Source organism: Polypterus senegalus, unplaced genomic scaffold (assembly GCF_016835505.1).
Source record: "Polypterus senegalus isolate Bchr_013 unplaced genomic scaffold, ASM1683550v1 scaffold_2891, whole genome shotgun sequence".
NCBI lineage: Eukaryota > Metazoa > Chordata > Cladistia > Polypteriformes > Polypteridae > Polypterus > Polypterus senegalus.
The window spans coordinates 7216-20208 of record NW_024380920.1 but is presented as its reverse complement, the minus strand read 5'-3'; the positions used below and the strand labels follow the sequence as shown (position 1 = coordinate 20208).

At 46.4% G+C, this 12993-nt stretch overlaps 1 protein-coding gene across 1 annotated transcript; it reads right to left on the bottom strand.

Annotated features, from left to right (window-relative positions):
- Window positions 1-367: 367 nt before the first annotated feature.
- LOC120520408 (galactose mutarotase-like) lies at window positions 368-12606 on the bottom strand. Its single transcript, XM_039742802.1, has 3 exons — window positions 12151-12606; window positions 7208-7362; window positions 368-403 (listed from the first exon to the last, which is right to left on the bottom strand). Exons 1-3 carry the CDS (start codon window positions 12335-12337, stop codon window positions 368-370), a joined length of 378 nt encoding a protein of 125 aa, XP_039598736.1. The 5' UTR covers window positions 12338-12606.
- Window positions 12607-12993: the final 387 nt, after the last annotated feature.

The window sequence follows — 12993 nt, the reverse complement described above, 5'->3', positions numbered from 1 at the left end:
TTTATGGTAGAGATGGAAGCCACATCTCGTGTGTATGAGGTCATTTAAATGACTCATGGGACACTGAGAAGAAAAAAAAAGATTCTTTGGTCTGAACTCTTTGGGCAGAACACCAAAGACCTGTCACTGTTCTCCACCTGCCTAACACCACTCTTACGGTGAAGCATCGTACGCTGGAGAAAAAGTAAAATCTGCAGGGGCTCCGAGGCCACGAGACCGTCCAGCCCCCTCTAGGCATTATACCTAACATAAATGACCCCAATCAGTCCTCATTGTATTTAGGGTTCTCATGGAAGGACTTGATGATGACGGTCATGTGGACTTCTGGCCTTTAATCCATCAATGGAGGGACATCACGGTGCTTTGATTAGGGGGTGGTGGCGCAGGTTGCCACCACAGAAAACTGGAAAAAGAACAGAAGAGAGAGTAGGGGTCAGTACGGACGTCAGACCCCTAGAACGTGTGTAGAGAGACTTGGAGATGGCAGTCTTCAGACACTTCTGGTCTAATTTAACGGAGTTTGCAAGGAGCTGCCTGGAAGAATAAGATAAACTGCCCAAAATCCAGGATTGAGTGCAAAGCTTGTAGAGACTTCCCAAGAAGATTCGAGGCTGGAATTGATACCAAAAGGGGCTTCTACAAAGTACTGAATTAAGGGTCTGGATACTTACTGCATATGAATGAGAGATTTCAGTCTTTGATTTTTCATAAATTTGAAACTAATACGGAAAACATGTTTTATCTTTGTCATTATGGTTTACTAAGGGTAGATTAATGGGCAAAAATGGAGATTGATCCATTCCAAATGAAATCTACGACACATGTGCAGTGAGTGAGGGGGTCTGAATACATCGTGACTCCACTGTACAGGGTGAGCACAAAAGAAGAACCGCATTTCAAACGTTTATGTCTTCAAGGTGGTGGCCATCATTAGCTATACACTCTTCGAGACGATTTCTGAATACTCGCACGACTCGTTTGGCCATTTCAAGGGGAACAGAGGCGATTTTGTGGCGAAGAGCGTCCCTGAGGGCTGCAAGTTTTTGAGGTCGGTGTGTGTAGACCTTCAACTTGAGAGCCCCACACAGAGCAAGATCAGGCGAACGTGAAGACCACCTGACATCGCCGCGCAGGGAGATCAGCTTCCCCGCAAAACTTGCATGGCCCTCCACGCCGTATGATCTGCCACTCCATCCTGTTGACACCAGGCACCCATCCGCCACATCCATTTCTTCCAGTTGGGGCCGTTAAAAGTTCTCTAGCATTTCAGTGTAACGTTCTGAAGTGATGGTAACCTCAAAAAAGTGAGGGCTTACAATGCCAAATTCTGCAACGGCACACAAAATTGTAACACGTGTGCTCACTGTGCAGGGGTCTCTGATGAAGTTCACAAGGGTTGGTTTCAGCCTAATAGAGAAAGTGTTTCATATTTACGCAACCGTTCAAATGGAAATGTGCTTCGTCGCTGATGTCACATTACGATGGCATCTTGATGAACGCTTTGCAGAATGTTGGCGCACGACTCTCTACCACTCTCCCAGTCTCTCTCGGTGAGTTCCTGCACTCTCATCATTTTGTATGGACGGAAATTAAGGTCCTCATGTGAAATGAAAGACGTGTTGGAAAGGCAGAAGGGCGCTGAACGTCTAGGAGACTGCAAAAGGGCTGCCCTTCAGGCGTTCATTCGTACCGTCCGAGGACGGCCTGGAGATTTTCTGTTCAGTGTTGTACCCGTCTGTCTAAATTTAGAATTGTTTTCCTATTTGGGACGTCACCGTTAGGAGGAATGGTGAAGTGTATTGTAGGCCCATTATGTCACGATGACGGATTTGTAGTTTTTGAAGAACTCTTTGAAAGCGAAAGCACAGTCCGCACCGGACCAAGGAACGTTACCGACTGAAAACTACACGGGACCACCTGTCAAAGGACCCCTCACCACAACCCACTCGGCTGTCCCTACCTTGAGAAATGGGGTACTTCATTTTGGCTCACCCTGTATATCTAATAAAGCCTGATTGTCTGTCAATGGGTCTTTGTATTCAAGTCTTGGTTGTTTTCTGTCCCATATATTGTGACAACTTGGTGCAAGGCACAATATTAAAGGTTTCAGTGTTTTAATCTTTGGATTTTTGGCAGAAAGCGGTTAAGGCTTTAGATTTCAGACCCCGAAGTTGTGGGTTCAAATCCTGCTAATCCCTAACCCTAACCCCAACCCCGAGCAGGTCACTTCACCTGCCTGGGCTCCAATTGGAAACACAAAAGCAACGTAAACCAATTGTATCGCAACTGTTAAAAGTCACCTTGAGAGAAGGCATTAGCCACATAATAACATCCATATTTTATTTTATAAGTAAATTCCAATGTAGGTCTTTATATTCTGTTCATGTATGGAATTTCAATTCTGCACAATGAGAAGTGAAAGAAACGAAGCAGCAAAGCAAAATGGGTGATTGTTGTCAAGACACGACTTGATTTCTGCTTTTCTGTATTACTCACAGGTTTTGAGATTTGACGCTACAGACAGCCTGAGGCGGTGTGGGTGGACGGCGCTAAACAAGACAAAGAAGGGCACAAAAGATGCACGGAGTGTTCTCTGGATCTCTTGGTTGTGGATCTCGTTTTCTGGACTGGTTTGTGCTTTTTTGTGAAGTTCTGTGCCAGTCCTTTGTGAAAGGCGCTATATTAAAGAAACAGCGTAGTGAGCGGTCTTCATCATGTGCTGAAGAGTTACATACACTGCAGTACTTTCACTTTTGATTGTGATGTTGTCTTTGCAGCAGGGCTGTTGAAATGTTCAATATGAAGTAAAGACTGGCTGAGCTGGCGTTTGGACTGCGTAATCATTTTAATAAACTTTGCTTTGCTGCGCCATCACTAATCCTCAAACAGCCCACCCATGACGATGACAGGCGATGTCGTCCTCGACCCACCTTCAGCTCTCAGCTCCTGGGGCCAGCAGATACCACCTGATGTTAACATTTGCTCTGGTTGAGTCTGAGCAGCAGGTGTTCTTTAAAAGGCGCTATATAATATGAAGATTGGCTGACTGGCGTCTTTTTGTAATTTTTGTTTGATTCACTATCAATATGTCTTAATACTTTGCTAACTAGTACATTTTGAGCAGCTCTCTACATCAGTCCTCTTTAATATTTGTTGATCGCAAGCCTTCTGGGGGGGGCCTGAGTTAGAGGGGACACTAAAAAATGACACTGAGGTGACGTTACATAGTGACAGTTTGTCCTCTTCCTCTGCATTGGCAGGAATTCAACCCGGAATAACTCTTCTGGGCCCCCGTGTGAGCCACCTGCCCTGGTCTCCAGAATATGCAGTGGGTTCAGAAAGTCTTGAGACCCCTTCACTTGCTGCACACTTTACTGTGTTGTTCATTTCATTGTAAATGGAGACATTTGTCATATTTGCCCATCAATCTACCGTCAATGACCCATAATTCCAAAGTGAACATGTGCATTTCAGAAAAACCCTCAAATTTATTACAAAATCCATCCATCCATTATCCAACCCACTATCTACAGGGTCACGGGGGTCTGCTGGAGCCAATCCCAGCCAACACAGGGCGCAAGGCAGGAAACAAACCCCGGGCAGGGTGCCAGCCCACCACAGGGGGCACACACACACACACACACACACCAAGCACACACTAGGGACAATCCACCTAACCTGCATGTCTTTGGACTGTGGAAGGAAACCCACGCAGACACGGAGAGAACATGCAAACTCCGCACAGGGAGGACCCAGGAAGCGAACTCGGGTCTCCTAACTGCGAGGCAGCAGCGCTACCCACTGCGCCACCGTGCCACCTGTTACAAAATCCAAATCTGAAATCTCTCAATCATTGAAGTACTCGGAGTCTTAATTCTGTGCTTTGTAGAAGCCCCCTTTGGCAGCGTGGAGTCTTCTTGGGTAAGCCTCTACAAGCTTTCCACACCTGGATTTGGACAGTCCATCCCTTTTTTCTTGGCAGGTACCTCTCAAGCATTGCTAGATTGGATGGGAAGCATCTGTGAACCGCCATCTTCAGATCTCGCTGCAGATATTCTATGAGGTTGAAGGACCCTCAGAGACGCGTCCCAAAGCCACTCCGGTGCTGTATTGCCTGTACGTATCGGATCATAGGACCATCACCCCAGGCTGAGGCAGAAGGTTTTCTTGTAAGACCCCTCTGGATTTGGCTGCAGTTGTTCTTCCCTTGTAGCGCATTAAAACCCAGCTAAGATTCACGCCATTGACAGGACGGTGGTTTCTTTATTTTTTTCGGTGGGGATCCCAAGAACACACCCAGCCTTGGCCCGACTCACACACACTCCCTCGCAGAGACAAAAAAGCAACCGGTAATAAAACAGATACTGTACTGAAGAATGGATTAAATAATAATAAACTAAATACTACTAACTACACAAACTAAAACGATCCCACCCCAGATAACACAAATTCAACGATAATAAAAAGCACACACGACGACGTCCATGAAAAACGGCAACTGAAGAAGTGAAATGATGGAGGTAGATAGTCCAGAGTCCAGCACGCTGTATGAGAATGGAAAGACTTCCTACAAAGTCAGTAGCTGGATTGAGAGGGCACAGGGGGTCATGAGGTCACTGGAAAGGGGTGTGTGGCGTTCCTGGTATCAAAGGTCCAAGTCTTTATAGTCCTGGTGCCCCCTGTTTGTGAGATATGGACGCTGTCCAGTGACCTGAGATGAAGACTCGACTCCTTCATGTGTGTCTCTTCAGAGGGTCTTTGGGTCCCACTGGTTTGACTTTGTGTTGCTCATGGAGTCCTGAATGAGGCACATGACCTGCAGTGTGAGGGAGCGTCAGTTACGGCACTGCGGCCATGTGGCGCCATTACCCGAGGGTGATCCAACTCGTAGGACCCGAGTGGCTGGACCAGGCCAAGGGGACGCCCACTTAACACCTGGCTGCAGCAGACAGTGAGGCTGTAATGGGACTCCGTTTTTGTCAGACTCATCTCTAATTTGGGTACCAGCACCTCTCGTACAGAATTCATTAAACGAGTGGCGTCCTTCTCCCGTCTGTTCTTTCACTCAGATATCTAATTACCTGAGTCTATTGATAAACGAGGAAATGGAGGACCACAGAGTGCTACTTGTGCGAGATCAGAGGTATTTTGGTAAAGTCTACTTAACAAAGAATACAAAGAGACAAAAGAGGGTCACCTAGGACCCTATATGACAAAGTTCAGGCCCAGCCAGTACTTGGATGGAAGACCATCCAGGAAAAACTTGGAAGAGGTGTCGGTGAGTCCAGCAGGAGGTGCTTCCCCTGTGGTCTGTGTGTAGATCCCGATGTCCCAGTGCAGTGATGGGTGGAGGGTGGGTGGGATGACACCATGTTGTAAAAACGGCGCCGGTCTTTGAATGCAACATAAAAACCGAGGTCCTGACTCTCTGTGGTCAGAAAAGATCCCTGGGCATCTTTCATAATAAAGAGTCGGGTGGGGTGAACCCCAATGTCCAGGCTAAATTGCATAGATATCGGGAGCACCACACACCCCTTTCCAGCCATCTCATGGACACCCATGAAAGATCTCTGCAAAAGGACGAAGGTCCAAGTCTTTAGAGTCCTGGTTCCCCCGGTTTGTGAGACATGGATGCCATCCAGTGACCTGAGATGAAGACTGGACTCCTTCATGTGTGTCTGTTTGGAGAATCCTTGGGAGCCGCTGGTTTGACTTTGTGTTGCTCATGGAGTCCCGAATGAGGCACATGACCTGCATCGTGAGGGAGAGTCAGTTACAGCACTACAGCCATGTGGAGCCATTACCCGAGGGTGATCCGGCTCGCAGGACCCAAGTACGGTAGCTTGACTAAGCCATGTAACACCTGGCTGTGGCAGATAGAGGGGTCATTTCTGGAGGGTGGGACTGGACCGCATGTCTGCCTGGGGGGTTGCCAAGCTGCTTTGGTGTGTGGTGGGAGCAGCAACGTGCTGTACCAGTGCCTGCTCCCTGACCGGACCTGACTTGTAGTTCTACTCACAAATCACACTGCCAGACAGAACACGCTGCATATCGAAACGAGCGTCACGTAAGAATTTCACTGCACTCCGAACACGCGACTGTCACGTATCCAAATGAATGTGTGTGTGTTTTACTGTGAGTTTTGTTCATTTTGTGTTATTATTCTCCATGTCTGTTGTTATTTCTGTTGGGTAATCCTGTAAATACACGAGAGGTGAAGGGTTGGCTGGCAGCAGCTCAGCATCTTGTTATCTGTTCTGGAACATTTGCATTTGTCTGTGCAGTTAGTACAACTAAGAGATCGGACAGATAATGCGTCCACTGAGCAGTTGCAAACTCTCTGATGGGTGTCGGCGGCTGCTGTGCGCCTCTGGGCATCTCTGACGCTTGCGATTGGCCTGTTTACAGTCAGACGTCTATGAGGTCGGAGGTTTTATCGCACACACAAAGGATGTAATTTGCCTTCACATTTAATCCTCTGATGATAAGAGGAGGGTGAGGGTTTGTGCGTTTTTACTAGGATGTATTTTTCTTAAAGTGCAGATCCTTTTCATTCATTTATTTCACATTTTCCTTTATTTTTAAACTTTCTGCCTGAAGAAGGGGCCGGAGTTGCCTCGAAAGCTTGCATATTGAATTTTTTTAGTTAGCCAATAAAAGGGGTCATTTTACTTGACGTCTCACTACATCCTATCAGAAAGCATGTTTGGCATCGACCAGTAACGGCGCAGTACAGCGAGTCCACTTGACTTCTAGTTCTCATTATATTTCTTTCTCCGTACGTTTGACATTCGTTGCTCAGAGGTTGATGCCTTTGCCACTTCCTGAGCGGCTCCTCTTGTCTCCATCCTAGCGGCCCACTTCTTCTCTTCTTCCGTCAGCATCTTTTCGTGTTAAAACTGATTAAGTTAGTTTTTGTGTTGCCATTTCTTAGTACGTTTTCCTTAATTTTTCACTTCAATCTGCCCCTGAAATGATTTAACATATGAGGAGGTAGAGGAAGCGAGACCCACTTATAAATGAACGCAGTTTTACCCTAAGGGTTCAACATACATTTTCTGGCCACTGTAGGTTTTATGTTCTAGTTACCAGTTTACCGATCTCCTGGTTTTGTAATCCAGCCGGTCCTTGACTGGCGTATCTCCCAATTTCTTATTCCACTATCACCGCTGCATTCCCTTGTGCAGTCAGTACAGAAGAGGCTTACCTGGTGAAAGCCTGTGGGTCCCCCATGAAGGGCGTTGGGTCCATTATTGATAGCGAGCTGGTACTCCTTCTCATCAACGGTGAACTTGCCCTTGGCGATTCTGTTGGCAACACGGCCGACAACAGCTCCAAAGTAGCGAGGGTTTGTCAGATAACCTGAAATAAATTGATGGAGAAGGTCACTAACAGCAACGTTCAAAAATAACGACAAAGAATCGCACTTTCTTGATGGAGCAGGTCCACTGAATAAAAGGTTCTCACTGATGAGGCTGGGTTTAAGCTGCCAGCCCGGCCTGTACGAGCGGTCCTGTCCAGCTTCCAATTTCCTACCTGAGGGATCAGCGCACACCTACAGATTCCACGGTCAAGATGAGCCCTTGTCTGTCCCATTGGCGTTCTGCAACTTTTAGGTGCATTGGGTTTGGGGGGCTACGCCTCAATGATGAGAAGATGATAATGACGAAAAGACAATACAACTCGGAGTCCTGCCACGTGCAAACGTTCGCTGACGACACTACTATTGTGGGCTGCATCAGGAGTGGGCAGGAGGAGAAGTATAGGAACCTAATCAAGGACTTTGTTAAATGGTGCGACTCAAACCACCTACACCTGAACACCAGCAAAATCAAGGAGCTGGTGGTGGATTTTAGGAGGCCCAGGACCCTCATGGACCCCGTGATCATCAGAGGTGACTGTGTGCAGAGGGTGCAGACCTATAAATACCTAATGACAGTCCTGCGGTGCCGTTGTCTAGCCTTCAGAGGTCTATGTGTCCCTCCATGGATATGCCTCCCTCCCCAGACCATCACTGACCCAACACCAAACTGTCATGCTGAACGGTGTCACAGGCAGTATAACGTTCTCCACGGCTTCTCCAGACCCTTTCACATCTGTCACATGTGCTCAGGGTGAACCTGCTCTCATCTGTGAAAAGCACAGGGCGCCCACCAGTGGTGGACCTGCCAATTCTGGTCTTCTATGGCAAATGCCAATCGAGCTCCACGGTGCCGACTAGAGGACGGGCCCTCAGACCCCCCTCATGAAGTCTGTTTCTGATTGTTTGCTCAGAGACATTCACACCAGTGGCCAGCCTGCCTGCTGGAGGTCATTTTGTAGGCTCTGCCGGTGCTCATCCTGTTCCTCCTCGCCCAAAGGAGCAGATACCGGTGGGTCCTGCTGATGGGTTAAGGACCTGCTACAAGGGGTCCTGTCCAGCTCTCCTGGAGTAACTGCCTGTCTCTCTCCTGGAATCTCCTCCTTTGCCCTGAGACTTTGCTGGGAGACACAGAAAACCTTCTGGCAGTGGCACGTATTGATGGAGAAGTTGGACTACCTGTGCCAGCTCTGTAGGGTCCAGGTATGGCCTCACGCTACCAAAAGTGACACTGACCGGTGTCAAATGCACAACGAGTGACAAAATAGATAAGGAGGGCCAAATGTCAGTGGCCTCGCTCCAGCTGTTAACCCATTCATGCCTGTTTTGGGGGTCGTCTCATTGTTGCCCCCCTCTAGTGCACCAAAGCAGCTGAAACTGATGAACAAGCCCCTCTGGTACTTCACTGAGCAGATCAACAGCCCCCAGGTGGCACTGACTTGATGCTAGACTCTCATTACAAAGGGCTCCTTTCATTTTTTTGAGCTGTGCACTTTATGAAGGCATGTCGAGTGTCCACGGCTGTAGTGATGCACATTTAGTGCACGTCCTCTGTGTGACACATTTTGAAACAGTCACTGGCGCACATCCCGATGTTGCAATCAGCAGAGCAGAAGCATTTTCTTTGCACACTGGTCTTTGAATATTTTCTTTGTTCGTTGTGCATGAGATGGTAGAATGCCAGCTCCTGATCTGCATGATCAACACCACCCATTGCGTTATTGTGGGCTACCACAGATCAAGTGTTAGCAACTTCCACATTTCCCTTGGCATCAACATTGACGGTTGCTGTACTATCAACGGTGCTTAGGATAATGTCTTTCTTGTCTTTCTACTTGACTGCAATCATTTTGTCTTTTTTGCCACACAGCTACCTGTACCACTGTGAACTTTCAAGTGACCGAATTTACCATCCACATCACGCCTGTCCGGTCGTACGGTGCCATCAGCATCGATTTCATTGTCCATGTCAACGTCTGACAGCCAGTTCAAATAGTCATCATTGTCACTTGATTCAACCAATGGTTCAGCTTCAGTTTCCCTTAAAACTGCCCTTACAGCTTCTCATGTATCCACCATTGTGTTTTGGTTGAAGGCTCCACCCCACTCATGAATATTAATGACTTACCTTAGAGTGTCAATGATCTTTCACAGCGTAATGCTATCTGATCCACCAGATGGCAGGAGAATACTATCCTGAGCGTTAACACTGAAAACGGGACCTTTATATGTCACATCGAATCTGACTCGGGCTTAACCGGAATTGTATAGACTTCCAAGCCTGAGTACTGCTTGGGGTTAAGGAGATTAAGACTGGAAAATGGGCTGCTTCTTTGGAAAGCATCTGGCATTGTTCTTCACCTAATGACTAAAGACCAGTGGCACCTCTCCCATTATGAGGACCTTTACAAGGCTGGTCCAGGACTATAGGAATCCTCTTGTGGTTCACCACCTGGACCCACTGCAGTCTGCCTAACAAAGACTGCACTGGAGGATGCAGTTATCTACCTGGTCCACAAGACTTCTCCTCACCTGGACAAAGCAGTAGCGCTGTGAGGATTATATCTTTGGATTTCTCCAGTGCCTTTAATACCATCCAGCCATCCCAGTTACAGCATAAACTCAGAGATATGCAGGTGGATGAGCCTGTGGTGTCCTGGAAAACGGACTACCGGATGGGCAGACCAGACTTTGTGAGGCTCAAGGACTGTCCTACCTCCTTTACTTTTCACTCTGCTCACCCCTGATTATAAATAAAACAACCGCACTTGCAGAAATTCTCAGATGACTCTGCACTTGTGGTGTGTATTGATGAGGTTGATGACACAGGGGAGAGGAGTCAGATGGAGAACTTATTATTGTCTGTAATTTAACATCAGCAAAACCAAGGAACTGCTTATTGACTTTCACCACACTAAACAGCCTCCATGTCCGGTCATTATTCATGGAGTGGATGTGCTGGTAGTGCACTGCAACAAGTACTTGAGGAGTCCACATCAGTGACAAGCTGAGCAGCCAATTTCTTCTTCGGAGACTGTTCTCATTTATATGTTCTACAACTCTAAGATGGCCGGTGCTATTTTCTGTACTGTAGTGTGATGGGATGATAACATCACTTCAAGAGAAGCCCACCGAATCAACAAGCTGATTAAAACAGCAGGCTCAGTTATGGAACACACTTTGGATCCCCTTCCAAGCTAAGGTAATAGTGGAAGGGAGAATGAAGACAAAACTCCGAGTGCCATTATAAACAACGCTGCACATCCTCCTTGTGACACGCCAGCATTGAGGAGTTTCAGCCACTAATTACTGTGCGGTGTCAGGAAACGCAACTGGTGCTCCTGTATGGCGACAGCAATATATGCATGTATAGTATGTAGAGTGCCTCACCGAGACTAACTGCTAAGTTAGGGGCTTTCCTTCTTTATAGTCATTCTGGCACATTTATAATACACAGATAGATTTGAAAGGCTAGATAGATAGATAGATAGATAGATAGATAGATAGATAGATAGATAGATAGATAGATAGATAGATAGATAGATAGGATAGACAGAGTGAAAGGCACTATATGATAGATAGATAGATAGATAGATAGATAGATAGATAGATAGATATGAAAGGCACTATATAATAGATAGATAGATAGATAGATAGATAGATAGATAGATAGATAGATAGATAGATAGATAGATAGATATGAAAGGCACTATATGATAGATAGATAGATAGATAGACAGAGTGAAAGGCACTATTAGATAGATAGATAGATAGATAGATAGATAGATAGATAGATAGATAGATAGATAGATAGATATGAAAGGCACTATATAATAGATAGATAGATAGATAGATAGATAGATATGAAAGGCACTATATATAGATAGATAGTTATGAAAGGCACTATATAATAATAGATAGATAGATAGATTAGATAGATAGAACTTTATTTGTCCGGGGGGGGTTGGAGTTTTACGGTAGCTCTTTAAATAAATAGGTAGATAAGTAAATATAGGGGTGGCACGGTGGCGCAGTGGGTAGTGCTGCTGCCTCGCAGTTAGGAGACCCTTAAGGGTTTGCTTCCCTGGTCCTCCCTGCGTGGAGTTTGCATGTTCTCCCGTGTCTGCGTGGGTTTCCTCCCACAGTCCAAAGACAGGTTAAGTGCATTGGCGATCCTAAATTGTGCTTGGTGTGTGTGTGCCCTGCGGTGGGCTGGCGCCCTGCCCGGGGTTTGTTTCCTGCCTTGTGCCCTGTGTTGGCTGGGATTGGCTCCAGCAGACCCCCGTGACCCTGTAGTTAGGATATAGCGGGTTGGATAATGGATGGAAGTAAATATAGTAAATACATGTACACAGTATGATCAGAACACACACTAGAAAGACCATAAAAATATTAAAAAAGAAAGAAAACTCCTGTCACAGTCCCAGTGAGGCGCTATACTGACGTATTGCTGTTGGTATAAGGGACCCCCGTAGCGTTTCTTGGCACACTTCGGCTGAGTGATTTGTTGCCTGAAAGTCCTCTGTGTTGGTGTGCAGCATTGTTCATAAAGGCACTCACTTTTTGTTGTAATTCTCTCCTTTGCTACGACCTCCAGGGAGTCCAGAATGCGCCCCATAACTGAGCTTGCCCTTTCAATGAGCCTGTTGATTTGGTGGTACTCTTGAAGTAACGTCACCCTACATGAGTTACTATATATAGATATATATACAGTATTTTGCTTCTGTAAAAAAAAAGTCAAATTTCCCCCAGGAACAAATAACGTTCTATCTATCGTCTGTCTTACCCACCTTCTAACGTATCGAAGCCCAGGACGATGTCGTCGCTCCTGCCGTTCCTGTCTCGGGTATTTAATGCGCTGATTATGCAGCCAAGCGTGAGAATTTCCACGGTCACCCCCTCGGACTCTAATCGGAATCTGTCCACGGTGCCAGCTCCAAGGACGCTGCCAAACGCCTCCTTTGTAACTCGGGTCATGGCAAAACGAGCAAGCGGTGATGATGGAGAAGTGGGCAAAAAATCAAAGTCCGTCTGTCAGTGAACGGCCAGCCGTGGTCAGGTCACCTTCTTCTGTGTATCGTAATGTCAATAAAGGGACACTCTCGGGCTGTGCCGTGTATGTCACAAAACGATTCACTTCAGTGTTGATTGCATACACGAAATGAATAATCAAAGGAGCGAAACTTGCAAAAAGCGCACTTCTGAACTTCCGCGCGCGACGTCAGCTGTCATGTAGCGCACTCGAGTGACGTCATTGCCAACCGACGAGCAGCAGCGCCGTTCGGGTCTCCAAGAGCTCGCGACGTGTCTGCTGGGCTTTTAACGATCTGAGAACATTTTATTAGCACCGAATTGTTCAATAAGCACTCAGAATCTGTTACAAACGTTAAAGATCCGATTACTTGTAAAGAATCTATTTGACGCCGTCTCTAGCGCAGTATTAACACTGTTTAAAAGTCAAGGAGTCTCTCTTGTTAGTATGCTTCAATGATCTCATTACATATTATAAAAAAATATTTTTTTTAGATAAAAGATGTAACGATAACCACTGAAGAAATATATCCCTTCACAACGTTGCTCAATCTGCTACATACTTAAAACAGGATAACTTGTTTTAATAAAGATAACGGAGT

What these genes read in the sequence shown, in the direction of transcription:
- LOC120520408 (XM_039742802.1), bottom strand. Translation starts at nt 12,337, where the DNA reads ATGACCCGAGTTACAAAGGAGGCGTTTGGCAGCGTCCTTGGAGCTGGC. An exon ending in GGGCTTCGATACGTTAGAAG is followed by an intron (nt 7,363 to 12,150) that starts GTGGGTAAGACA and finishes AATTTATTTCAG; the next exon opens with GTTATCTGACAAACCCTCGC. An exon ending in GACCCACAGGCTTTCACCAG is followed by an intron (nt 404 to 7,207) that starts GTAAGCCTCTTC and finishes TTCTTTTTCCAG; the next exon opens with TTTTCTGTGGTGGCAACCTG.